This window comes from Cladophialophora carrionii (genome assembly GCF_000365165.1).
Source record: "Cladophialophora carrionii CBS 160.54 unplaced genomic scaffold supercont1.1, whole genome shotgun sequence".
Lineage (NCBI taxonomy): Eukaryota > Fungi > Ascomycota > Eurotiomycetes > Chaetothyriales > Herpotrichiellaceae > Cladophialophora > Cladophialophora carrionii.
The window spans coordinates 1,350,132-1,376,937 of record NW_008481816.1 but is presented as its reverse complement, the minus strand read 5'-3'; the positions used below and the strand labels follow the sequence as shown (position 1 = coordinate 1,376,937).

Here is a 26,806-nt window from a genome sequence, read left to right as displayed (position 1 = left end):
GTCGCATTAGAAGTCACAAACCTGGCAAAAATAAAGAAACTTCCCAGTCAGTAAGCCAAAAGATGCGCCATTTCATTCGGTCCGTCGTTTAACTCGAGTAAAGGCATTTCGAAAGCCTGCGGAGCAATAGGATTTGCATGCTTGCACAAATTATCGCCACTCGCAAGACTTGTGGTCAGGCATCATTCGATGGTGTGACAGCCAATTCAATGTCGACATCTGTAAATCTCAAACAATTGGTCGTGTATCCTGAAAGAGACAGCCGTCCATTGAATGATGAGTGTGTCGTGATAGGTGTGAATGGGTCCTTTGGTCCATGCATCTTGTCTGGAGCAAACAGGATTCGGGTCTTGTTGTGGCCATGCCAAAAAAGAAGTCCGTGCGTGTGCCCGGGCTCTCTTCAACGTGGACAGGCTATTGGCTTGTGCTGGTGACCATGGGTTAGTGCTTCAGCATCAAGTATCTGATGTTCAATGACTTTTCAGCTTTGCACTGGTGCAGCCTTGCATTGAAGGCAAAATGTGCAAGCATCACCACATTGTAGACAAGGTTGACGGTCGTTAAGATCTGCAGCCACCCCTCGCGTCGTGATACCGTGTTGTGCCGTGTGCAGTAATGATGAGCTAGCTGGGCCCGGTCTTGCGAAGGCTAATCCCAGGGGCTGCATGGAACACGAATTTGAAGGCTAGGCAATGCCGCAGAATTCCGCAACGAGAGTGGCACAACTCGGTTGACGGCCGTGAGTTGTCGGCTGGGCCATTGCGCTAGTCCTGGAAAGGCCGTAGCGTGGTCGATATCCAATGACGGGGAAGCCTGATCTAAAGCGCCGTTTCGCGCCTGATGCCTTTGGCAATTGGGGCTGCATGGCTGCAGTAAGGAGGGTCGCAGTGCCAGAGAGCAGGTTCTCACTGCCGCATAAGAAGTCTGTCCACCTCCAACAAGCGTAAGCGAATTTCTCTTCTCGCAAAATATCGATGTGTTGCTCGACTCGCGCCTCCCATCATTGCTTGTCAGCCCCGAACCTTTCTCTTTCGGCACTTGACATCTCTTCGTGCTGCTGTCTCGTCGATACTTCTCCCTTTTCTGATGCCACTGAGCAGATCTGTGGTCCCTGAACGCAGAGTGCCTCTCTAATCGGTTGCCATGGGCCTCGTTGCGTTGTCGATGACATGTTCAGTTGAGTTGATGGCAAGGCTCGTCGGTTTCAACTGCTCACGAGGCTGCTCAGCCTGATAGCGATTTTTGTCGTTTTGGTTGCCTTTTCGCACACCGGTTGCCTTTCTTCGACCGGTTGCCTTTCTTCGACCGGTTCGCCCGATCCTGGACTTGGCCGAAGATGACTCCTCCGGAAGAAAGTTCGTCCGAGACCCGGAAGAAGATGCCTGCCTGGGTCCGCGATTCAGGCAAGAGTCCACGATGATGGCGTCGCCCCTCTGTCGACTGCTTCGGAATGACTTGAGGTCATAAGACCGGATGATCGAATATGGAAGAACTCCTGGTACCCAACGCCCAACATGCCGGAAAGAACATGAAGACCATGAAATCCCAATCAACAGCGATCGTCGCGCTGGAGACAGATGCATAGCAATGACAAGCTGGCAACGATCAGCCAAAAATAAAAATGTGAACGACCGCTGTCGAGACTCACCAGAACATATAGGAAATCTTGCACTCACCACCCTCCCTCCACACCTCGCTATTGACGCTCTTCGAACGCCTTCTGGCAGTCCTCAATGAGGATAGCGAGCCTGGCTAGTCGCTGCTCGCTCCCCTCTCTTCGAGACTGGCCTGGAAAGTAAGGCCCTTCAAGGCGAGGTTCCTGGCGCCAGCCGGCCAGGACCTCGCTTTCGCCTCCGATGAGAGAGGGCATGGAAGATGATGAGGAGGAGGAGGAGGAGCAGGACATCCCAGACTCCGACCCCGACGAAGCGACCGAGGAGGTAGTCCATGCCTGCTGGCTGGATTGTACGCTCTGTGTTGAGGAGCTGCCCCAATTGTCAGCATATTTGAACGAAGAGTGGGCGCAGGGACTATCGGCTGTGTGATGCAGGGGTCAAAAGTCATTCACAAGTACAAGGTGCTCCTATCACTGGTGCAGAGAAGCATGTTGTTCTCGCCCTGCACCCGATTGACGAGCGAGCTCTCACGATTGTAGGAGGGGGACCCTCTTCGGGGATTGTCCAAATGGCCAGGTGGACCGCGACAATCAGGCGGGCAGGTGAGTGTTTATCTAGATGCGAAATGAAACCTTCTCTTACCTCATCTTGCTTCCTCACAACTGTTTTTGTTTCAATCTTGGTTGCTGTGCTATCGAGTCGGATGGTCGGGTGGATGTCGCAGACGGCAGGTGGAAGTGAAAGTGATCCGAGATTAGAGCAGGTACAATAGTTTGGAGAACTCGCAGTAAGATGTAGTTAAGTACGAACGTTCGTCATCAGAAAGATCTGAAGATTGCTGGTAGAAGGTATTATGTTGTTGCCCGAACGAGAGGGTTGGTGCCAGAGTGGTTGTGTTTGACTGGGAATTGGAGGTTATGGCAGAAGTTGCAGTTGGGGCTACGCAGCACTTACAGTACAAGTGACGGGATCCAGGCTGTCGCAAGGGAAAACCACTTTGGCTCAATGAAGCGTGAAGGTGCTGCCAGTCTAACTGACCAAAGGGGAAACGGTCTTGCAAAACGTACGCAGTACAGCTCTGGTATCTGCCATCAGCAATTACCAGTAAAAGCGTCGAGTCGCCTAACATCATACCGAGCTGAGCGTCGTTTCGTGGAGTAAGGCCGTATCAATCCATGCGCCTGTCAGCGATCGGCCCGCCACGCCGCTTGATTCTGACTCTTCACCGTTAGCACATCGGTGCACGACACTTTGCGCGGGTGACGCGTCTTTGGAACTTCTGCTGAGCACAGTAGTTTTCTACCATGGCCTGTGCTTGACCGTTGCTTCATTTTATTTTGCTTTTCCTGCTCACAGCAATGATTTTCGGTGCAGGGCAGGATGATCCTCTGTTGGGCAGTGGTCAGACCATGATTGGCAGGCCTCCTTAGGGCCGTCTGCAATGACCATCGTCTCGAGGCATGTTAATCCTTTTTTTTTGACAGGCTCCTCTCGCACAACAGTATCTTGCGGCTCTGCTCTACTGGGCCATTTTGTACTGCTGGTGCTGCTACTCGGGAATTTACACTTTGGTCGATTCACTCGACTCTCACTACAATCTGCAAGCACTTTAGATCAAGGATAGCTAAAATAATTTCGTCTTCCTCGCTCTTGCAAAGTCCCAAACCGAGAGTGTCTGGGGCACTTTTCTCGCGTCCAGAATCATCAAAACTTGATGTGACAAGTCCCACGTGGCTATTTCAAGTGCAACATTGCCCAGACGGTTGTCAGAGGCACACAGATCAAGTCTCACAGACACTCGGGTCCCGCAACGGAAGAATCAACGCAACAAAAGGCCCACGCTTCAACCCTCGACAGCTCAATGACACCCTGCCAGTGCTCCCCGTGCGGGGATGAGGGGCTTGGGTTACGTAGCTGTCCGGGCAGCGTGGGATATAGAACGCCTATCGATAAGCGCACGGTGATCCCTGGATCCCTCGTGAATAGCCCTTCGTGGTGGTTAGTGCTCGGTCTGGACCTCGGTCCTCGTACGCTGCTATCCCAGGGTGCCCAGGCACCCACAAGGGTCCAAGTTGTTCGATCTCACAGTTACAATAGCTCAGTGAAAAAAGAGATTACCTGAGTTTCCAACAAACACTTATTTTCATTTGTCAACTTAAAATTGTCAGTCAATAACGCTGCACAACACGATTCTGTACGTTTCCCGATGAGGGATTTCTAACGACATCGGGCTGTTGAAGATCTGGTCAAGGGGCCGCCCGCATCCCTCGAGCATCCGAGGTTATGAGATCTCCTACAAGAACTCGTACACGCCAGTGTGCAGCACTGACGACCGCCTGTGCACTGTTTGTTTGGCGGATGTGTGGTCCCGATGTGGAGTACAATCTCCGGCGCAGCGTAGCCTAGCCGGCATGCAAGGACCTTCTGGCCACGCGAAGTGCCGAACAAGTCGTTCGACCCTGTCAGGAATATTTTTGTCGAGATCTGCCTGACCAGGGCATCAACAGCAATGGCGTCGGGTTGAAGATCACGGTCGGTCATTCTAAGGCTGTCAACGACTGGCTTCACACCTTGCTGTCCGGAATTATCTGGCAGGTGGTCCTGCCTCTTCCCGGCCGGCACGAGCCTCGCAACGGTCGATTCCCCCCCTAAGCAGAACCTTATGCGTGGATCCTTTGCTATCCCAAGCCAGTTTGTCCCCGTCACCCTAGCTCGCCCCTGCTGCAAGGATGCTCGTTCCTTGTGTAATCCTTCCATTGACGCTTGGTTCCCGTGGAGCCAATGCACAGTACATGCTCGCGCTTGGGTCCGTCGATGCTTCCATGCTCTGCTTCCTGTACCGAGTTCTGACATCAACTGAACCGCCGCCAAGGGACGGAACTCGTGTGTCTGATGAGCCAGTGCCTGGTTAAGCCTCGATTGATTCCGTCTAGGGCAAGTATTGACTTTGGTATCAAAGAAGGACGGATGCCACCACCCAGGCTGATCCGAACCTGAATTCGCGGCAGTTTAACAGCCTCTGGAGGTTTCCAGGCTTCGACCTAGTTTGATAAAGAGACGACCGTCTGCTCGTCATTCCCATGAAATGCTGCGACTCCTTCCCTTCAATCTAATCAGCGACGAAATGGAGCGCATTCGCGTAGCTGTTCCCGAGATGTCCCGTGCCGAGCGACTCCACTACTACCACGAACACGCCTACAACTACGACCATTTGCGCCTTGGCTTTGCGAGGTCACAAGATCACCATCGTAAACAAGCACAAGTGTTGAAAGCCCTCGATATTCTTCTGACCCTGTTCGACTCGACCGCTCCAAGCGCAGCGCCCACTGCTATAGCTCGCGACTCAGCAAGGCGTCTCCCAGAAATGGGTCCGTTCCGTCCCTTCTGAATTTACTCCGCACAAAACTGACACGTACCAGTCTTCCTTGGGTCTCAGTTCGACAGGGCATGAGGGATTTAATTTGCAGCAATACGACATGACGACGAAGTACACCCTGTCTGGCTTTGGTCATCTGTGACTGGCGGAAAATGCTGCTAGATGGGCGGCTCGGCCCGTTTCTGATGCGGAGAGCAGGAGATGCACCGATGAACGCGTCGCGTGGATCGTGCATCCTCTTCGACGGGCCGCCTCACTTCGAGAACACGCCTCTTGCCCGGCAAAGGATGCATGGTTCCGGGAGCACCTGATCCTACCTCGTACCACTTTACTGTGGTACATTTGTCTGTGTACGAGATCCAGGTACATCTCATTAATACGCGTATCGTCTAGAGCCCATGTGGGCGTGGTTGTTGACTGGTGCCGATGGTGTTATGTCTCTTTGGGGGAGATCGTATTATCGGGGGGAGTGAAGGCTGGTTTCCTGCACCTTTGATAGGTTGGCGTTCGTGCTGAGACAGTAGTTGGCAACCACGCAACTCTTCCTCTAAACGAAGTCCTTGCTTTGGAGTTTTGCTGAGCCGAAAACTCAATGATCCTCTTCGAGCACTCCGCACTTTATTAGGTGCCCTCAAGCTGACGTCATAGTGCTCTTCCCGTTAGTGTCGTGGCACTTAACCCGAAGCTTCGACAAGCCTCCTTGATTGGAAGCAAGCATTCCCGCCTAGCGCCACTCAGCCACAAGCAATCCCAGTTTTCCAACTTAACGCCCCTTTCACGAGTTCGCAGTCCCGTCAAACCGCATCATCGGCATGCCACCGTGCCACATATCTCGTACTCCAATTTCGGACTGTATCTTTTCGGACTGATCTTCAGCTCATTCTTGGCTTTCAGATGTCTTTTACCTTCTTTGCGTCAGATATTCGACCTCCCTCTATCCTCCTTGTCTACTCGCGTGGCATTGGTGTCACATAACAAAAAGAATGCGTACGTCAGCCCTGTCTCGTACGCGGATCGAAGTACACTAAATCTCGTTGCATTAGATCGCGTCAAAGCTTGGGCGCACACATCTGCCCACAAGCACAATTTCAACCCGTGGTCCCCGTCACACGACAATCAACCCTCAGACTCGGGCAAGAGGCCGTCGCAGGATGGGGAACCGGAGAAGAAGGAGAAGCCTAAGCTCTCGGTCCTCGGTCGCGTCCTTGCTAATGTCAAGGTCGCATTATTTCATTCTTGGGTGAACGTCCTATTGGTCTTTGTGCCAGTCGGCATCGCTGTTCACTTTGCCGGACTCAATGATGAGGTGGTGTTCGCCCTGAATGCTGTCGCCATCATCCCCTTGGCCGGCCTCCTTACCTTCGCTACCGAATGCGTTGCCCACCGACTTGGCCCCACGTTGGGCGCCCTGCTGAATGTGAGCTTTGGAAACGCCGTCGAGTTGATCATATTGTACGTCGCCAATTTCTACGATTTGCGAGGCTTGCTAACGTGCTGCAGCATCATTGCCCTCGTTAAAAATCAGATTCGCATTGTCCAAGCATCCCTAATCGGCTCGCTTCTCGCCAACTTGCTGCTCATCCTGGGAATGGCCTTCTTGATCGGTGGCCTGGAATACCAAGAACAGATTTACGACAGTACTGTCACTCAGATGTCGGCCTGCCTTCTTGCGCTTGCAGTATTATCGTTACTGATACCTGTGAGTGACACCTCAGTATGACCACCATTTAACCCTTTCAAAAGGCTGATTGGCATTTTCAGACAGCATTTCACGCATCTTTCAGCGATCTGCAGAAAGCCGATACTGCAGTCTTGAAGCTCAGCCGCGGAACATCGGTTATCCTACTGATCATCTACGTCCTCTACTTACTCTTTCAGCTCAAATCGCATGCATATCTGTATCAAGGTACGCCGCAACATATCATCGATGAAGAAGCCACTCCCGGAATCCTCCAACGTTTCGACTCTAGCAGCTCTTCGTCCGCCAGTTCTCTGGGGTCTTCTGTCTCGACGGGCGGGTCACATCGGCGCGTGAGCAAGAGAATCAGGGCTAAGCTAGGCAGAAGAAGACAAATCAAAACGGAGGTGGAAGAAGAGGCGGACAACAAGGGGTCATCTGCGCAACCGGGCCCGGCTGTCGCAGACTTCCAAGCCGAAACAACAGCGGAGCCAGAGGAGATAAACGATCATGACAGAGTCACCCTGCAGCTGCCCGCGAGCTCTCCAAAGTCGGCCGTAAGACCGGGCAATGAATCAAGGCAAGGAATGCCGACAACCCCTGCGGATGCATCATCGAAGGACAGAAAACTCAGTATGGGACCTCGAGGGCTCTCTTTCCGAACTCCACCAGTCTTCCGATCATCGACAAACCCGTATCCTACAGGCAGAGCATCAGATTATCCCCAGTCCTCACTTCGTCATTATTCATCAGCGCCCCACCAACAGAACCAGAGTGCAGGAGCTGCTAGAATTACACGCCCGGCTTCCACTAAAAGTACACAGGCCGAAGAAGAAGATGCTCCTCCCATGAGTCAAACTGCCTCAATTGTCCTCCTCCTGGTCTCCACTGGACTTGTGGCACTTTGCGCCGAGTTCCTCGTCGGAAGCATCGACAGCCTGGTTGAAAATTCGCCTCTGTCAGAGGCATTCATCGGTCTAATCATTCTGCCTATCGTTGGCAATGCAGCCGAACACGTTACTGCTGTTACGGTTGCGGCAAAGAACAAGCTCGACCTTGCCCTGGGCGTGTCACTTGGATCGTCCATTCAGATTGCCCTTTTTGTCACCCCATTTGTCGTCATCCTTGGCTGGATCTTGGACAAAAACATGTCCCTCTACTTCAGCCTGTTCGAGACGGGATCCCTGTTCGTTTCGACCTTCATTGTTAATTTCCTGGTCCTGGATGGAAGAAGCAACTATCTGGAAGGCGCATTGTTGTGCGCGTGCTATGTGATTGTAGCTGTTGGGGCCTATTTCTTCCCGGATGGGCAAGATCAAAGCTCGTTGACAAGTGGTCCGGGAGGGGGGTGATGCCCTTTACCGTCTGAAATCGAAGAGACGATCTTCGATCCTGCGTTGCACAAGGGCGATTACCTCGCCAAAGTGCGCATTGTCTCGAAACCCACGATATGACTGACAGGGGCCACTGCAGCAACTCTTCCCAGGGTGGTGAGCATAAACGATAAGACCTACGCCACAACAAGAAAGCCGGGTCATCGACGCTCTGTATCCTGCAGCAATGATACCCTGGGGGGTCTTCCAGCTTGCAATGGCCCGGGTGAGTGTCCTCTTCCTGTATAGGCTCACCCTACACCGCGAGCGAGAGAAGCCCTGGACTCCGGTCGTTCTATAGACAAGAAGACCAGCCTCACAATGACAGGCCGCTCTCTGCTCGCTGTCGACTAATTACGCCAACGGGAACCTCTAGCTTCCAAGCAGCCAAACATGCGACTCCAGCAAACTGCCTGTGCTATAGAAAAGCTGATGAGGGGCTAAAGTCGCAAGTGAATGAAGCACTGCAACAGGGAGTCGGGAAAGCCAGCAAGCAGCATCACTTCGCCACTGGGACTACAGGGCTAGACTTGCTGGATGCAGTCGACGAGGTCCACGAAAGCTCGCAGTGGGAGCCAGAGACGGTAAAGGTCCCTCTCATTGCCGACCCTCTTCCACCTCAGCAGCCTTCGCATGGCTTTCCGGACTCCACCAAATACTAGTCCGACTGCAATGAATCCACCAGCAGATCTACACCTTTGGAGCTCACAGTTCAGCATTTCCCAGGACGCAGGAACTGTAGATTTCGAGACGGCGATGGCAACTGCGCCCGTGAAGATCTCGGTGCCGTTCGGGCATTCGGGCATCTATCACAGCTACGGTACGGAGGCCTCTTCATCGAGACATTGAAGTGCATTCGTTCGCGAATTCAACAACGGTGAATGTGGCAGCGCAGCCCTGCAACCAGAGGTTCCCCTCAAGGTCAAGATTGTTGATAGCGCGCATCTCAGGAAGCTACCCATAACAAGCTCGCAATCAATCATCCAGCCATGGCGTGTCATTTCATGTCATGCTATTCTGCTTCTGCCATCACCGTCCGTGACGCCCGCCCTGGAAAGCCTCGCTCACTTCCCTTTCGCCTGATACTCCTCCTCGGTGACCTCTTCATGCCACATTGTCTTCCCGTGACTGACAGCCAAATGCATCATGAAGCTCCCGTTGTCGCCCCCGTGCCAGTGCGTCGTGCCAGCGCTGCACCACACCGTATCCCCCACGTTCAGCCGTCTCGGTTCGCCTCCCTTGTCGCAGACCCAGCCCGAACCGGCCATCACGCGGAGCAGCTGTCCATGCTCGTGGGTGTGCCAGTACGTGCGGGCGCCGGGGGTGAACATGACGTGGTTGATGTTTATGGTCGGACCGGCGTCGGAGTAGACTGGACTACGAGTGGACCGATGTCAGTATATGTCTGAGAGGGAGGGTGGTGTGGTTAACGAGCGACAGGAAGGAAAGGAGTCGAGCCGTGGGACCTGGCATAACCACTCACTCCATCCAGACCGTGCCAGTGAATGTGCCGCTCGCCTGCCTGCTCGAGGCCGACGGGTTGCGGGACGAGGAGATGATCGTTGAAGGCATCTCGGATATTGGACTTGGGTGCTGATTAGGTATATCCTCGTGTGGATGTATGTGTGCTGATGAGTGAGTGAGCAAGCTTGTCGGGTCAAGACTCAGTCAAGGACACACATACACGGTCACTGTCGGTCTCTCTCTCTTGATTCTCTCTATCCTGTTTGTAGATCTTCCGCTTATGCCGCCTCTGATAGCCTGTGCTTGCTTCCACCGTGATGGACCAATATCAAAAGTGAATCGACTGGAGACCACGCAGTACTGTCTACACATCCGACGTCGGCGTCATTGGAGACGCCAGCAATACATACACAACCACAAACACAGCATGATTCCCCCACCCCGGTTGGAGTCAGCCGGTGGATGTTCGGCTATCTCATAGCATGAGTTGCAGCTTCTCCAACGGAAGATTCCCGCGGTCACTGACATTCCTCTATTAGCTACAAGTACTCAGTACTCCGTACACAATCCTCGTATCCCACATTTCCACCTTGGACTCAACGGTTACCCTTTCCAGGCGGCGCACGTGGAAACAAGCACCGTGTCGCTACTCGGTACTGAAGCCAATTAGCTACATAGGCTGGTGCATCCTCGTGTGGGTTTGTCCACCTTCACGGTCCACGACGGTCACATTCAGCTTCGTTCCTCAACGCCACATTCAGCCGCACCGGCTTGCATGTTCTGAAGCAGTGTGGATGGTCCTGTTTGGCGCTTCTATTCTACCTGTTCTGTTTTGTCCTGCCTACTGGTGACTGGCTTTGATTCGATGTGATGTGAATTGATTTGTACGCAAAACTAGACACCACAAAGCATATGCGGCGTCAAGCGGCAGGGAGATGCCTGCACACATGGCTCCATCTCAGCTTCCATGGACCCGGCACGGCTCAGCATCCTCTTACGCAAGCCATGTCTTTTAGCCGTCGTGCACAGACGGCAGAGAGATGAAGGTTTGATGGATGGATGGAGGGATGGATATAACCTGACATCTCTCGCAGCAAGCCAGCAAGTATTTGTGTCCCGCGATCTCTCGAGTCTGATGTACAGGACACGCACCGTCACTTTTATTCAACTATTCACAGACCTCATACAGTCCCGTCTGTACTGTACTACACGCCACTCACTGTACGGCGCACTGTACACAGTACTTCACACATCAAGCGTGCTTCTTGCCCCAACCTAACCTAACCTACCCCTTATCGACTCGGTCAAAACCCTCCACCTGGCCCCCTCCCCGTTCGACATCAACATGACTTCCACGGTACAAGCCCACCGCGACCTCATCCCCTTCGACAGCTTCATCTCCTCCTCGGGCGAGCACGGCACCCTCATGGTGACGGACGTGTTCATCCTCCCGGACAAACTGGCCGAGTACATTGCCATGGTCACGCCCGTGGTACACGAGATGCGCGCCATGCCGGAGTGTCTGTGGTGCGAGATTTCCCAGAACCCGACGGACCCAAGCCACATCAGGATCCAGCACGGGTGGACCAAGGCGACCGAGTGGTTTAGCAATGTAAGTACGCGATGATGAGTCACTGGGCGTCCAAGTATCTACCATTAGCTAACGACGCCCGGGCGGGCACCGCCACGGCCCGGGAAGGACAGGCCTGTGAAGCAAAGCCCTGGTTCGCCGAGTATGTTCGAAAATTGGCGGGCATCGCGGACAAGAGTAGAGGACGTGAGTACTCCTCGGTACTGATTCCGTCATCTTTTCCTCCTTAGCATTACTTCTTGGCGAAGGCGAGACTCTGTGGGTCGGAGCGGCCTCAACCCACCATGATATTGGCATGATTTGGATCGTGTGCTGGGGGATGGGTACGTGGAGAGAAACCGCGCTGACTTTAGACCGACAGGGAGTGTTGCCCATTTCGATCGCATTCCGATCAACTGAAGCGCGGTGGTGCTGCTTCTGCAGTAACGGTGTACTTCGGCTGGAGCCTGAGCTGGAGTTGGTGACGGTGCTGGTGCTGGTGCTGGTGCTGGTGCTGGAGCCTGAGCTGGTGCTGGTGCTTTTACTGGTGCGGGCGCAGGAGGACAACTACAAAAGCGTCCATGCGTAGGCGCTCAAGAGTTCTTGTCTGTACGGAAGTCCTTGCTGGCTCGAAACACACCCAGAAATACAGTCACTCGGGTGGATTAAGTACCTAAACCACGTATGTATGTATGTATGCATGGTAGGCTGTTGTGGCTAGCACGGCGTACTATTATGTATTTCGTGCGCGCGTCTCCCGGTCCCTCTGAGCAGATCCTGCATTTGCGTCGAGAGGAAAGTAAGACTTGTGCTGTAATCTAGATTGGGTCTACTCCGTATGTTCTATATAATTCACATCATCAACCCTCTACATTTCCTGGCTGTCTTGTTAGGGACACAGACGCGCGCGCCGCGGCGGCACATACATACATACATACATACGGTGTACCCGATCCATCTTAAGCCAAGCTCTACTCTACTCTACTCTACTCCCAATGTCGCAGTGCTGGTTGCTTCTTAGACCCGCCCGCCCCCCCCGCCTGCTCTGAGTCTCCGTCGACCCTGTTCGTGGTGCCCGAGCCCGTTCGTGACGTCCGGTTCTACTGGCAAAGGAAGAGTCCCTCCTCGTGTTAAGCTCCCAGGCCAGAACCGCCGCGTAACGTGTGAAAGAGGATGTTACTCTGGGGCGCGTGATCCATGATTGAGAAGAGCCCGCCCTTTAGACGTATCGTATCGTATCGTAGCGTATCGTAGCGTAGCGTAGCATAGCCTCTGCTCTCTAGAACCCAGCAAAGCTCTTGCTTTGCAAAGTTCGCAGAAGAACACACTATAGCCGGGACGACGTGAGCCTGCCTCACTCCCGCGGCTGAGTGCTCGTGGTCCGCTCTAGGGCCTTGCTCGGCCTCCCGCTCCGCCGCCAGAGCGTCGACCCGTCCCCGGGATCGACCATGTCGGTCGCGGGCAGCACCTCCCTCAACAGATCGTTGATATCCAGGCCGCGGTCCTTGGCCATCTGCCACTGTCTCGGATAGCCCAGGCTGACCTCCTCGAAGCGGACGCCGTCGCGCCAGTCGGTCCTGCGGACGTGCAGATGGCCCGTGACCACGACCTTGGCGTTGTAGCGCGTATGCCAGTCCTCGGTCTTCTTGGTGCCGCACCACAGCGAGAAGCGCGGGATCGTCGGGATGGTGATGGTGTCCTCCCTCAGCGGCCAGTGGTTCACCAGCACGAGCGGGATGCCTCGCCGGGATGTGGCCTCGAGCCGTTCCTCGGCCTTGGCCACGAGTTCCTCGCACCACTGATCGCGCGACTCGTACGGGTCCGGGTGCAGGAGCGCTTCGTCCGTCGCGACAATGTTTTCCTCCATCGCCCAGTCGAGCGCCCCCTCGCGCGACACGTCGTCCGGCCGGAACGAGTAGTCGTACAGCGTGAACAGCGGGCAGATGATGCAGGGCCCGCCCTCGCCCTCCCATTTCACGTACTCGTCCTCGGGCGTGATGACGCCGTATTCGTTCGCCACGCGCACGCACTCTTCGTACTTGAGTTCGCCGCGCAGTTCCTTGTTGAGCGCGTCGTCCTCGTGTCCGTCCGTCCGGTCGCCCCTGCCCGGGAGGGTGTATAGCTCGTGGTTCCCCGGCACCCAGAACACTTGCTTGAAGAGCTTGGTGGTGATGCGAAAGGCGTCCTGGAGGTGTTCGAGCTTCTCGCCCACGTCGCCGCAGACGATCAGGCTGTCTTCCGGGTGCGGTCGCAGCTCGTCCAAGGCGTCACGGTTGTGCTTGTAGCTGAGATGTAGGTCGGCTATCGCGTAGAGTTTGGTCATGGCGACGAGCCACGCGCTTTCCGTCTGATGGGGACAGCTGAATGGGACGTGCTCCCCGGTGCTCCGCCAAGCCCGGACCCGGGCCCCGTGCTAATTACCACACACAGGAACTCCGGCCTGGTTCCGGAGGGAAAAGGGGGGGAAGGAAGTAAGTGAGCACACCAACTATGGTCCGGTTTCTTGGACAGTCAGATCGCTCATGTGACACAATCAAGGGCGGGCGAAGTGACTGGTTATGGATACCGTTGCACCGTTGCCATGATCTTGCGGTGTGGATCGTCTGCACCTGTCGTTCTTCTGACAATTCCCACGGTGAGTCAATAGGGGGCAGCGTGATGGTGAAAATGGCTTGACGGTGGCTTGAAACTCCCCTTACGAACTCTTCTAGAGAGTAATCAGGCTGAGTGCGTGGATTCGGTGAACGAGATCAAACTGAAGATTCGACTTAGCAGGGTTGACCGACGCTAGCGCCGGTTGTTGGCCAATGAAAGCCCCTTCCGCAACTCCCGGAGCCGCGAAATGTTTATTCCGATTCGGCGCTGGGCCACAAACGAGCAATGGTACGCAATGAGGCAATACGCAATGTAAGGTCTACTCCCTACTACGGTGCACATGGACGTCCATCAATCAGACTCTTGAAGAAATGACACGGCGAAAAAGGTTTGCTGGTGCGGGTGAGCTGACGACAGGAACAACCATACTTCCACGGCCCTGTATCCGGGAGACAGCAATGCGCCAATTCACTCCAAACACAATCAAGGTTGGTCTATACGCAGGTGCTATGGCTCGCCGGACCACTCAGTTCATCTCATGACAGTTGCCTTCGATCGAAAGAGGCCAGGTCGCTCTTCATTTCGCCCAAGACTTGATCAACAACACAAGACGCCATATCCCGCCTCATCATTCGTTCAATCCCACGCAGTGAGTCCCCGTGCAAGGAGCAAAACCGATTCAACTCGAAGTATATGCATGCGCTGTAGTTCTTCCCAAACGCCAGACCGCTCCCCACGGGTGAATTGACGACCAGATTCTGTGCTCATGTCCTGTTCCCATGCGTCAGATCACGCTAATCACATTACGCCAGTTCGCGATCTCATAAGTATCCGACCCCCGAGACCCGTGGTATCGTTTAGATGTGTAGTGTTTGCTGTTCGTCACTCATAAAATCGATCTGCCGCGCTTGGCGGTGCTGCTGCACAAGCAGGTTTGCCCGGAGCACTCCCCGTTGTCTACCGGACCCAATTCTCGTCATCTCTTTCATCGTCCAAGACCAATCGGGGGTCGGACATGTCAGGGGCGGCTGACCACGACGGATCGTCTGCCATAAAGGCGGGAGGTACCTCGGTCTTCGGCTGCTGGACCGGCTCATAAGGAATCACATCAGGGTGTGCAAATCTCATGGCTTCTTTGACCGTATAGGAGTGTTCACCAGTTCCTGTACTTCCGGGCGTGGAGATGCTCGGCGTCAATCCCCGACTCACACTGGACAAACGCGAAGGCTGCTCGGCATCCTGTGGGTTCATCTGCATCTGTGCCAGCTGATTTTGCATCTGCATCCTTTTCGTCTCTGCTTCGGCCTGTTTCAGGAAATCGTCGATGGCGAGACTTCCGAGGTCGTCATCGGCCAGCATGCTCGCTTGAGGAGTACCGAAATAAGACGAGGCCGAGCTGAGCCGATGATGTTCGGAAGCGTCATCTCCGCCAGGACTGCTGAGCTCATTGCTCATAGGTCGATCGTTGTTCCAGCCGTTGATGTTAGAATTCGGAGACGGCTCTTCGGCTTCAGAGTGCTCTCCGCTCGAAGGGCTGATCCCTACCCTGTGGATCTGGTTGGCCAAATCCGAGTGAGAATGCTGGAACGTAGGGGGCTGGGACATCAGATACGGGGAATTCCCCTTGCTGATGGGGTTCAAATTATACATGTTGTTATTGTTACTACCATTGTTGAGATCGAGGCTGAGGTTGGTCCAATCAACTGAGGATCCGTCGTTGATTCTTGACCAGGCTGGTGGCTCGTATTGATGGGCCTGATCGTAGGTCATGAACCAGTTGTCCGGAAACGTCTCCGGCAGAGTGAGATCTTGCTGGCTCGGGTTTTGACTGTTCGCGATGCTGGTAGTTTGAGAGGGCGGCGTATCTGCGCTGAATGGGGAGTAGGCGTAGGAGCGTGGGTCGAAGTTCGGGATTTTGAAGTCAGACAGGGGAGCCTGCCCCGCCATTCTCGTTGGCCCAAGTACAGGTGAGTTATGCTCGGAGCGGACCTTGCGCTCCACGATCTGCATAGCCTCCGTAATCGAATTGTGTAGCGGTGACTCGTGGAAAGGTCTGGCGGATTTAGTCAGTAGAAGGTTGTCGGTGGAACGTTGAGCGAGCTCCCGCTGGCCGTGGAGCGAGTTCGACCTGGACGGGATTTTGTATGGTGTACCAAGCTGGTTATGGGCGTCGTTAAACCTGTGGACCGGTTTGTGATGGCCGTTTGTAAAAATGGTCGTCTTAGGATCGTGGGCATTTTTGTTATGCCATTGCTTGGGGTGGTCCTTTGGCTGGATGTACTGTGGTATATCTTCGGGAACTGTGTCTAGGTGTGGCTCTTTTTTCAGGGAGCAGTTACAACGCGAGCCATGTTGGCAGCAGCAGGTCTGCGGGTCTGCGCGGACGTCAGCGCCATGTCTTGTTCTCCCATCTTGTAAAGCAAGCATACCATGTTTTCCATCATGCTTGTCGTGAGGACAGTTCTCTTTGGAATGGCCCTTGTCGTGGCACTCGCACTTGACATGTTGCGAGCGAGACTTTCGCAGGCCTCGGCAATGTTGGCATTGTGACACGGGACGACCCTTTTTGTTGACGTGGACGAGGAGACGGTCTGACCGAGTGAGCATAGAGGAACCACGACTCTTGAATACCGAAGGCAACTCACCTTGATGGTGGCAAGAACTCACGCGATGACCCCTCACACACGCCTCGCAGGCGAATTTCTCCCCATTGATGAGCATGTTGGATGTTCGCTTGTTCGCGGCGCTTCTTTCGTGCAAAATTCTCCGTCGCAGACAACGATCGGTGCAGGTGACGTTCCGCGATAGGGCTCGATCGGTAGATGTGACGGTCGCAGGACAGCACCAGTACGTACGCCGTCGCCGACGACAGCGGCACGGGTGTGGAAAGTCGAAACGTTGGACTCGGAAACTACCTATCGACAAGGTAGATAAAACTAAACAGAAGCGCCGGATGATGCAGGTGTGAATGTTGTCGGCCACGCTATGGAAGGGTGCGGAAGAGGTGTTGTGGGATGTATTCGAAAAGACTTCGTTAAAGGAACCGCCAGACGCCGCAAGGGTGGACCAGTAGAAGGGAAAGGTGAACCGTCACAATAGCGTCTAGTATGGGTCCGGATCGGCCATGTTGTGCTTCTCGATATCCCGTAGAGGTGCTGTTGTTGTCGGTACTGTGTGCTACGAGCCGAAGGTGTCGAGAAGTGTTGGTTGCAGAGATGGGCGGAGGAGGGTGGAAGGCAAGTTGTTCCAGAAAAGCAACAAGCGAAGACGGCGCGGAAGGATGGAGGTTTTGTTGGAGAAAGCCACTGGAGCAGTGGCCAGTGAGATGCACCGCACAGGGCGGCAGCGCAAGGTGTGCGAGGTGGTATTTCGATTCGAGTTTGGTGGCCTACAGAATTCGCAGAGGATGCTGCTTGCTGGCTGTGAGATGAATAAGGTACGATGTCTTGTACTCCGTACGAATCCACGACCAAGTAAAATTACTTGCCCTTAATATGCTGAATCTTCAAAGCCTGCTTTCGTGTTCCTGATGTTCCGGAAGGGCTTCGAGAACAAACTTAGGTACATACCGACTTTTCCTCGTGCTCGCTGAAGATCGTCAAGCGAGGGGGGAGGGAAAGATGCGGGAGCGGCCCTGGCAAGAACCCTGAGCAATGCAACGAGGGCTGCTCAGGGCAGAGCGTCCCACCCCCCATCCACCCCTCTTCCACCTTCCTCGGGCGCCGCTCTTTGGGCGCGGTGCCTTCGCTACACTGCCACTGTTTTGGGTTGGCCGAGGATCCTAGTCGCCCAGCACAAAGCCTCTTTACCCGGCGGGCACGATGAGGATGCAACCTCTCTCCGCCTCTTTGGCTCTGCCGGGCGTGCATATTCGTAGCTGAAGCTCCTGCCCCGTCGGGATAGTGTCACATGGTTCGCTGCGTGATATAGGGTACTCTGCAGGCTGCTTCTGTACTTTATGACCTCCGCCACTCTTTGAGCCTTCTCCACGGGAATGCATGAAGCACAGAAACATGACCCGGAGAATTACCTTGATCAACCCTGCAAGGAACGAGACAGGAATTGGTCACAAGATATGATTTTTGGGCTACCACGAGGGCCGGCAATACGCCATGGTCAGCCATGGCACGAGTTGTATCAAGACCCGATGATTCCTCTCACCCGGCGCTCACTTTCAACTGCTCCTTCGCCCATCTCGTCGGGGGCGATCGCTCACAGTCTGATCGCTTACTCATGGAGCTTACGACTTCTCCTCTAGGTGTGGCTCTGGTATCGAGGAATTACCGTGTAGATGATTCCAGCTGCCCCTCATCATTGCAGTGAGCTCGAGCTGCCCCCTAGTCGAAACGTAGACGAATGCTAAATAACGCCGGGCCAGCTTGCGTGCGCGATGGACAGTGCAGGTCGCTTCATAGATAAAAGCTCGGGTTCTTTTGGTTATCTGAAAAGGCTGTCCAAATGTTGCTGAAATGCTCACTCATCTCATAACTAATATAGCAGGCATGAATCTGAGGTTTCCAAGCCCAAGCCATGTCGGGCCTCTCCGGGCAAGCTCGACAGCAGTTGTGCCAGGTCACCATCATCGGTATTGTCCGTTCGTTGTAGTCGTGATGCCTCTTGCGTCTCGCGTTCGTGCTGTTGCAGCTTCCTGCCCAGATAATCGAACGCTGCTGATAATCCAAACTCCCATCAATGCACTTTCTGTACAGCCAGGAGTATTCTAGCACCGAAAAGCCCAAATCCAATCACAGCTCGTCACATCCACCTCTGTACAGCCCAAGAATAGCTCACCTTGTCTTCTGCTCTCACGCCGAAGGTCCAGCCTTGATGACCTCCTCGGTTGCTTCATCGGCGTACTTCTGGAAGTTCTCATTGAACAATTTGCCCAGTTTGGTCACCTCCTCGCCAAAGTCGGCGGAACCAGTCCATGACTTTTTGGGGTTGAGAAGTTCATCGGGCACGTTCGGGCACGTCTTGGGGACGCTGAGGTTGAACACATCATAGGTTTCATACTCGGCGTTCGCAAGCTCCCCAGAGTGAATGGCGTCCAAGATGGCACGGGTATACTTCAGCGGGCATCGCTTGCCACCAGTGGTAGCACCGGCACCAACCCAGCCGGTGTTGAGCAACCACGCGTTCGCATTGTGCTCGGAGATCTTGTCAGCAAGCATCTTTGCGTACCGCATCGGGTGCAGAGCCAGGAAGGGTTGCGCGAAGCAGGACGAGAAGGTAGCTTGCGGCTCAGTGACGCCGTCTTCGGTCCCCGCCATCTTTGACGTGTAACCAGAGATGAAGTGGAACATGGTCTGAGCAGTGTTCAGCTTAGAGATAGGCGGCAACACCCCACGGGCGTCGCAAGTCAAGAGGATGATGTTGGAAGGATGGTTGTCCGACATGCAGGGAATCTTGGCGTTGTGGATGTAGTCAATGGGGTATGCGCAGCGAGTATTCTCCGTCAGGGTGGCATCATCGTAATCGACTTCTCGGGTCTCGGGGTCGAAGACGACATTCTCCAAAACTGAGCCGAAGCGGATGGCATTGAAGATATCGGGTTCCTTCTCTGCGGACAGACCGATGCACTTGGCGTAACAACCTCCCTCAATGTTGAAGACGCCCTTGTCTGACCAGCAGTGCTCGTCGTCACCGATCAACTTGCGCTTAGGATCGGCTGAGAGCGTTGTCTTGCCAGTGCCGGACAGGCCAAAGAAAACCGTCACATCACCCTTCTCGCCCTCGTTGGCCGAAGAGTGCAGGGTCAAGACGTTGTGCTTGACGGGCATCTCGTAGAAGAGGACTGTGAAGATACCTTTCTTCATCTCACCAGCATATTCGGTGCCGAGGATGACCATCTCTTTCTCCGCAAAGTTGATGGCGACACTGGTCGCGCTGGTCATGCCAGTCGTGTATCGGTTGGCAGGGAAGGATCCGGCATTGTAGATAACATAGTCGGGGTGGAAGTTCTTCAGCTCTTCGCGTGTCGGTCGGATGAGCATGTTGCGCATAAACAGTGCATGATAGGCACGGGCGCAGACAACTCGGACGTTGATGCGGTACCGCTCGTCCCAGCCGGCGAAGCCATCGATGACATAGATGCGGTTTCGGGTGTTAAGGTAGTCAACAGCTCGTTCTCTGTTGATCTTCCAGACCTATACCATTGATGTTAGTAATTTCTCAATCCAGTAATTTAAAGAAGCATGAGCAAAGGCGCAGCCTCAAGGATTAGGTGGGGCCCGTAAACAGAAGCCGCAATAAGTTGCCGAAAGTGATAAGACCTTGGTGCAGGCCGCTAGCCCCGGCCGTGCGCACCCGCAGCCAAGACCTGAAGCCGCGGCATAAAGCACAGGCTGCGTCATGCCCATTCCGAGCAAATGCGGGGCAGGACCACACGTCAATCCGCCCGTGTTTCCTGCCGTCCGTGGGCGCATCTGCGAACCACTGCATCATCCTGCATTGCGGGGGAACGGCACTCTGTCGTCGTCGAGTTTCGATCGATGACCAAGAGACAGCTGAGGCCTTTTCGACTAGCCGCATGCTGGAGGTCATGACATGTGCTCAATCTTCTCGAATAGGCGGACCAGTCTTGAACGACAGGTAGAAAGCAGAGCAATACTAACCTCTGGCGACATGGGTTTGTTGACGGGTCCCCACCAGACATCCTTCTCCGACCCTTCCTCTTTGACCACACGCTTATCTAGCGGGGAACGGCCGGTCTTGGAGCCTGAGTATGCCGTCAGGGCTCCTGTCGAGGTAATTGCAGTACCAGTCTCGTAAACCAGAGCATCCTCATATAGAGCAGACACTGATGGGTTCGCAACGATGGCCACACGGTCGTAGTCGATATGTGCGCTCGTATGTAGTTCTTCCTCGAGCTCCGTGTGCTCGCGGGATGGCCTGGGTGGGAAGTGAGCCGAAAGTCATGCGTGGTCAAGAGGGGTCGACAGCAACATACTCGACACCACCTGGGTGGAGAGCGGTCTTGTTGACCGACTGAGAAACCATTTTGGTAGAGTAAGCTCGAAGCTGGGTTTTGGCTAGATCAGAACGTGCTGTGCCAGTTGCTGGGGAGGGTGAATGAGGACGGATCTGGTGCACAGCTTGAAGACGGGAAGAATAGTCTGAAGGCATGATTCGGGGAACGACCTGATATTGTATCTTCCTGACGATGGGGCCAAGCCGAACAGGAGTGCTATTCCCGATGAGATCGCGGGAGAGATCGGAGAGCGACGAGTTGGGTCTGCGTAGAGAGGGAATCCGACTCTGCCCGATCAAAGCTGATTGGAAGAGACGAAATGCCGTGTTCTACTAATTGGAGATCAAGTCCATAGCTGCGGAGCATGCGATAATGATCGCAAATGCCCTTCTTATTATCGTGGTCGAGTACAGAGAAGTGGAAAGAAAGTGGTGACAGGAAGGGAGGGTGACGTTGGACACCTGGAACTGAGGTGGAGGCAAACGTTTCCGTCCGCAGCTCCAGCTGAGGAGAAACTGACACCATTGACACATTATTGCTCGTCCCCCGCTACCAATTACCGGATACCTTGCAGAAGCCGTTCGTCAACAGCCTGTCAGCTGCAATGTTGTTTCTATCCTCTCGGCTGTGCGTCACGTAAGGCCTCTTTGTGCTCGAGGCAAATGTGATCCTCCTCTTGGCCGCTCAGTGATTGTCCCAAAAAAGATAGCCATGACGAGGGGTTGCATGTCATTGACGTGTCCTATTCGATGGGTTGGCGGCTCCGTTGACCAAGCACTCGAGGATGGACACATGGAGGCACCGCATCTGCAGGCGGGGAAAGCGCAATACAATCATAAAGGAAGAGTGAAGGACCCAAGCATTATCAAACCGTTACCCTCTAAGTACCAGATGGTTGCGACAGCTACATCATTGCAACTCGCCCACGGACCCAAAGGTGCGCCCACGCCGCTCGATCGACATCTCCTACCTCGTAGAACTCATCTTCACAATCCATCTGTCCGAGAAACCCCAGATTATCCCAAGGCTGCGTCTTCTCCAGAATTTAGACGGCGGGGAATCGTATAGCGTTGCACTTTGCTGGCTCTCACGTCATGGCACTTCAAGCAGTCTTCTGCCACGCTCCATAGACTCCAAGTAAACTGCTTAATGTGCCCGCCAGACCAACGATCCCATCATCAAAGTTGGCATAGCCGAGATTGGTGCTGGGCACCGTCAGGTCGCAAAGATCGGAGATCAGCTGGATGTTAACAGCTTGTTGTTGTCTATCACCAGCAGTCAGCATTGTCAGTTTTTCGCGCGCAACAAGCCGTGGACCGCGACGCCCGACATACCTCGCAATCTTGACCTTCTCAACCTTGGCCTCGGCGTCCTTTTCATCGACAGCCTTGGCCCGTTCGCGCAGTTTGTAGGTGTTGTAGAGCCCAGCAAGGGCGCTGGCGGCCAAACCCGTGAACCAGAAGCGATAGGCCGTGGCCTGAACACTCTTTGCTCGAGGATCTTTCTTGACGCCCATGGCGTCCGGCAGAGTCATCGTGTCAAAGAACAGGTACCCCGTGTAGCCAATCTGCCTCAAGACCTGCAGATACTGTGTGACTTTGTCGCCATTACTCGACTTGGTTGCCGCGTCATAGATCTCAGATCCGGCGCGGATGTGTTCGACGAATTTTCCCACCCTCAGTATCTTCCTTGTCAGACTGAGCTGGGTCTTTACCACAGCCCATGGCAGGATAGCGCTCGTCGGGTTATTGGTGCGGTAGAGGTACCATGCATAGAATCTCGCAAAGTACTGAATCGTGCGCAGTACTTTGTCTCGTCCGACTGCGTAGATTGATCGCGTCAACATGCATTCACGGAGCAGTCGGGAGCGTTGCTTACCGGTAGTCGCGACATATCGGAGGTAATGGGTCACCGCAGGGTGATAAACAAGGGCGTCTGCGACCATGGTTACAAATCCCTGCGCTCTTTAGCTATGAACAGCGCTGAACTCGAAGGCTGGGGATATTGAATAGGCGGACGGCCTGAGCACAGAGTCGATGGCAGAGGAATGGCTGTCGGTTGCGCAAACAGAAAAGGTTGTAGGGCAGAAGAGGTCAACCGCCGGGGAACAAGAACAAGACACGCCTGCCTCGGCATCTTCGGTCATTTTCGATGGATGCCCCTTTCCATCTCTCTTTGTCTCCCCTCAATGGCACATGAAAATGTAGCCTCCGTATACAAAGTACATTCATTGGGCTTAGAGGCTTCCTGTGTCGCGTTGAAGTGGCGTAGACCCCCACCAGTGCAAATATTCAGCACGTTTCTGTATCATCTGCTTACTTCCTTAGCCTCCACCTATGCCTCCTTATTAACCTCAAGCAATGCCTGAAATCGAAGTCACTGGGTTCCGTATCTGACAGCAGCAGTCAGGTCCGAATGGCACTACTGACATCGTAGTCTGGCTCGATCGGCTTCCAATCCGCTTCATGTGCATTCATACACCGGTTCCATGCTCTTCACGACCTACTAAGCAGAGCCGAACCTGCTGTCTTGCCTGCTCGGTCTCTTACCACGGCCACTGATACCTGGTGAAGACCTGATGCCACTGAGGATGTATAGCTTCCTGATCTCCTACGCAAGAAGAATAACGCCGATGAGACAGTGGGCTGTAAAGCGTTTACAGCTTCCATATCATCGGGAATATGACTCATGCCCAGGCGCATTGATCTCAGGTGGACAAGATTGTGGTCTTAAAGCGTCTACCGCTGCCCTACCGCTTCCACGGCAACAATCCTCTCCCACATGCCGTCTCCTCTGTGGAAGTCCGAAACCCTTTACGTCGACTATCGCAGGCGACGCCCTCATGCATCACGCGATAGCATCGGTTTCTGCTCCTCTTTTTGAGTCTTGATTGTTCTCTAACTTGCGCATGAATCGCCTACCAAGTTATGATGGCAATCCACGGCAAAATGCGCTCACATCTCTCTGGGTATTCCTTGGCTTGCATAACCCTTCGAGAGTACGGAGTATGACACATGGGAAGGACCTTTCAAACATTGTGCTTCTGCATGTGGTGGCGGCAAACGTCGAGCAGGTCGAACAGATGTAGAAGGTACGTCAAAAGAAAATGGATGGACAATCAATACACCCGCACTCAAAAGTTGAGTTCTATCGACAGACCAAAGCAGCAATTTAACAGTTCATGGCACGTCCAATTCTCTGGCATGAATGCCTGTGGTCCCGCCGAGTGCAAGACAAATGGAATTGATCAATAATCCATCTGCGCCTGGGAGGACTCCCCAGATCAAGTGGCACGTTATATGTAGGGGCCTTTGAGATCATCAGGGTGGCTTCAAGTTGCGTGTCACAATCAACACACCCAGAACAGGTTTCGTATGTCAGGTAAGGTCCTGTGTGAGTCCTGGCAATATGGCATTAATCGACGGAAATTATCTACCAGATCATGCAATGATACGTGGGTATGGCCTTGGTATGGTCACTCGTCCCTCACCATGATGCTCGTAAACGTCGCCGAGCTCAGTCACCGCCAACGGATTGTGCACGCGTCGAGATTGAGGGTCTGGATCTCCTAAGAAATACTCAATCATGCGAGCTAGGACGGCACTTATCTTGACGGCTAGCTAGAAAGCGCCGCATAATCATCCGGCTTAAAGTCCTCAGGCAGTTGTTCTTATGTACATTAAATGACAGGAGCACGCAGTAGTTCATACAGTCGATACGAGCTCCAAACCTGCAGTGATTGGCCGACCAGAGCCGCTGTCCCAAGACTCTGTTAGCCGAGGCTGGACAAAGCTCCCTCGCTCCGGGGCTTTTGCGGAGACACGAAGAGATCGCGCTACTGTTCTTCCACAAGGCTTACATACGGTTTGAACGTTCTCATGATATCCCGTGGTGTTGGGCTCTAGGTGGCTTTCAGTAATTATATATCGGGGGCTTTTCTCGCACAGCCTTGTGGCGCAGCAGCCTGCCTTTCCGGTCCAGCATATTCAACGTTACAGGACGTTCCATTCGAACCAGACAAGGTTGTTTCCATCCAGCTGCTTGTAATAGAATCCGAATCGAAGAGCCAGCAAAGCAGAAATTTCCAGCGTCATGCCTACGGGTTCATCTTTCCCAGATGTTGAGATCCCCAATGCCGACCTCTGGGGGTTCATGTTCGAACGGCCCAGGGATTTTCCAGACTCCCGAGGTCAGTGGACTCTGTTTCTAGCTACACCTCCAAGCGGCGCTGACACGGCTGTTAGTGATATACCGCGCGGTAGACTCGTCTCGGCACTACACGTGGGCCGACGTTAAGGAAGCTGCTTCAGCCTTCGGGGCGGGCCTTCGCAACCTGTGGGACTGGCAGAAAGGCGACGTGCTAAACATCTACGCACCTAACGACATCGACTTCAGCCCCATCGTGTACGGCGTCTTCTTTGCCGGAGGTATCGTGTCGCCGGCAAATCCGGCGTACTCGGCAGACGAGCTGGCCTTCCAGTTGAACAATTCCGGCTCCAAAGCCATCGTGACGACGACCGATTTCCTGGCAACTGCATTGAAGGCGGCAAAGAAGTCGAACATCCCCGAAGACCGCGTCATCCTGCTGGGCAGCAAACGAGATCCGAGTCACAAAACCAAGCACTGGACCAACATCCGCAAGACGTCAGGCGCCAGTCGGTACAGGCGGCGGAAGATGGATCCTGACAGGGACCTAGCTTTCTTGGTGTACAGCTCAGGCACCACAGGCCTCCCGAAGGGTGTCATGCTAACTCACCGCAATGTCATTGCCGACTTGCTGCTCATCAAGGGAGCGGTTGGCAGATGGTATGAAGGAGGCAAAGACAAGATCCTCGGCGTCCTGCCTTTCTACCACATCTACGGGCTTACCGGGCTCGTTCAGCAACCCTTGCATCGCGGCATTGAGCTTGTAGTGATGCCGGCTTTCAACCTCGAGGTATTCCTGAAGGCCATCCAGGAGCACAAGATCACTTTCATCTATGTGGCACCGCCTGTGATCGTGCGGCTGGCCAGAGATCCGATCGTTGAAAAGTACGACCTTAGCAGCGTCAAGATGATCACCAGTGGAGCAGCTCCCTTGACCAAAGAACTGGTCGACGCCGTCCACAAAAGGCTGAAGATCAAGATAAACCAGGCGTACGGGCTGAGCGAGACAAGCCCAATGACACATACGCAGGTAAGTTACGTCCCTAATGGAGTTGGTTGACGAAAAGTCTTCCCTGCTGATCACGGCTCTAGCCCTGGGACGAGTGGTACTCCTCAGTGGGAAGCGTTGGTAAAATGTTTCCAAATATGAAAGCGAAGTATATGTCCCCAGAAGGCAAAGAACTTGGGCCTGGTGAGGTGGGAGAGTTGTGGTTGTCGGGACCGAACGTCTTCAAGGGATATTGGAAGAACGAAGAAGCGACCAAAGAGGCCATCACACCTGACGGCTTCTTCAAGACCGGAGACGTGGGCTTTCAGGACAAAGACCACAACTTCTACATCACGGACCGAGTCAAGGAGCTGATCAAGTACAAAGGCTTCCAGGTTGCTCCCGCCGAGCTGGAGGGCAAACTGATGGATCACCCTGCAGTGAACGACGTCGCTGTCATTGGTGTGAATGATGAGGAGCAACATACCGAGGTACCCAGGGCTTATGTGGTGGCTAGCGATAAGAGCAAGACGAGTGAGAAGGACGCAGACGAGATTGTGCAGTGGCTGGCAGGCAAAGTGGCCAACCACAAGAGACTGCGAGGCGGCGTGAGATTTGTGGACGAGATTCCGAAGAGCGCTGCGGGTAAAATCCTTCGCAGGCTGTTGAAGGAGAAGGCGAAGGCGGAAAATGCCGCCAGGGACTTGAAGGCGAAACTATAGCACACATTGCTGTTAAAACGCCCAGTACATATTATGCGTATACTGGGTACCTTGAAGTTTCCATCGTCGCAGCTGTTTCAGAGACGTTGCTTGGTGACGGAGCAATGATTCCATTACGCCGAAGTCGGTTGTCGGGGCAAGAAATAGCGTAGTGATAGGTGAGTGCTCGGTAAGTGAGAGTTGAATGATAGGTGAATGACGGGTGAGTGATAGTCCAAAGCCGATGTTACGTCAGTCTGGCAGCCCGGAGTTAGACATGAACAAGGCGAGAGTCAAGCTTTTCAGTCCGGGCCCTGAGCAATCAAATC

The 26,806-nt window shown here is 54.0% G+C and overlaps 8 protein-coding genes across 8 annotated transcripts; 3 read left to right on the top strand and 5 right to left on the bottom strand.

Moving 5' to 3' along the window:
• Nucleotides 1–5,975: 5,975 nt before the first annotated feature.
• G647_00499 (calcium/proton exchanger) lies at nt 5,976–8,022 on the top strand (the record flags this gene model as incomplete). Its single annotated transcript, XM_008723902.1, has 4 exons — nt 5,976–5,979; nt 6,036–6,444; nt 6,493–6,691; nt 6,754–8,022. 4 exons carry the CDS (start codon nt 5,976–5,978, stop codon nt 8,020–8,022), a joined length of 1,881 nt encoding a protein of 626 aa, XP_008722124.1.
• Nucleotides 8,023–9,107: 1,085 nt separating this feature from the next.
• G647_00498 (uncharacterized protein) lies at nt 9,108–9,615 on the bottom strand (the record flags this gene model as incomplete). Its single annotated transcript, XM_008723901.1, has 2 exons — nt 9,108–9,420; nt 9,527–9,615. The coding sequence occupies 2 exons, from the start codon at nt 9,613–9,615 to the stop codon at nt 9,108–9,110; spliced, it is 402 nt and encodes a 133-aa protein (XP_008722123.1).
• Nucleotides 9,616–10,852: 1,237 nt separating this feature from the next.
• On the top strand, nt 10,853–11,134 carry G647_00497 (uncharacterized protein; the record flags this gene model as incomplete). The annotated part of the gene is made up of 1 exon (XM_008723900.1): nt 10,853–11,134. The coding sequence occupies one exon, from the start codon at nt 10,853–10,855 to the stop codon at nt 11,132–11,134; it is 282 nt and encodes a 93-aa protein (XP_008722122.1).
• A 1,297-nt stretch (nt 11,135–12,431) lies between these two features.
• G647_00496 (uncharacterized protein) lies at nt 12,432–13,400 on the bottom strand (the record flags this gene model as incomplete). Its single annotated transcript, XM_008723899.1, has 1 exon — nt 12,432–13,400. The coding sequence occupies one exon, from the start codon at nt 13,398–13,400 to the stop codon at nt 12,432–12,434; it is 969 nt and encodes a 322-aa protein (XP_008722121.1).
• Nucleotides 13,401–14,629: 1,229 nt separating this feature from the next.
• Nucleotides 14,630–16,393, bottom strand: G647_00495 (uncharacterized protein; the record flags this gene model as incomplete). Its single annotated transcript, XM_008723898.1, has 3 exons — nt 14,630–16,047; nt 16,102–16,263; nt 16,318–16,393. The coding sequence occupies 3 exons, from the start codon at nt 16,391–16,393 to the stop codon at nt 14,630–14,632; spliced, it is 1,656 nt and encodes a 551-aa protein (XP_008722120.1).
• A 2,084-nt stretch (nt 16,394–18,477) lies between these two features.
• On the bottom strand, nt 18,478–20,671 carry G647_00494 (phosphoenolpyruvate carboxykinase [ATP]; the record flags this gene model as incomplete). The annotated part of the gene is made up of 3 exons (XM_008723897.1): nt 18,478–19,818; nt 20,287–20,563; nt 20,622–20,671. The coding sequence occupies 3 exons, from the start codon at nt 20,669–20,671 to the stop codon at nt 18,478–18,480; spliced, it is 1,668 nt and encodes a 555-aa protein (XP_008722119.1).
• Nucleotides 20,672–21,744: 1,073 nt separating this feature from the next.
• Nucleotides 21,745–22,587, bottom strand: G647_00493 (uncharacterized protein; the record flags this gene model as incomplete). The annotated part of the gene is made up of 3 exons (XM_008723896.1): nt 21,745–21,907; nt 21,977–22,463; nt 22,521–22,587. The coding sequence occupies 3 exons, from the start codon at nt 22,585–22,587 to the stop codon at nt 21,745–21,747; spliced, it is 717 nt and encodes a 238-aa protein (XP_008722118.1).
• A 2,147-nt stretch (nt 22,588–24,734) lies between these two features.
• On the top strand, nt 24,735–26,498 carry G647_00492 (uncharacterized protein; the record flags this gene model as incomplete). Its single annotated transcript, XM_008723895.1, has 3 exons — nt 24,735–24,831; nt 24,887–25,818; nt 25,881–26,498. The coding sequence occupies 3 exons, from the start codon at nt 24,735–24,737 to the stop codon at nt 26,496–26,498; spliced, it is 1,647 nt and encodes a 548-aa protein (XP_008722117.1).
• Between the last annotated feature and the right edge of the window lie 308 nt (nt 26,499–26,806).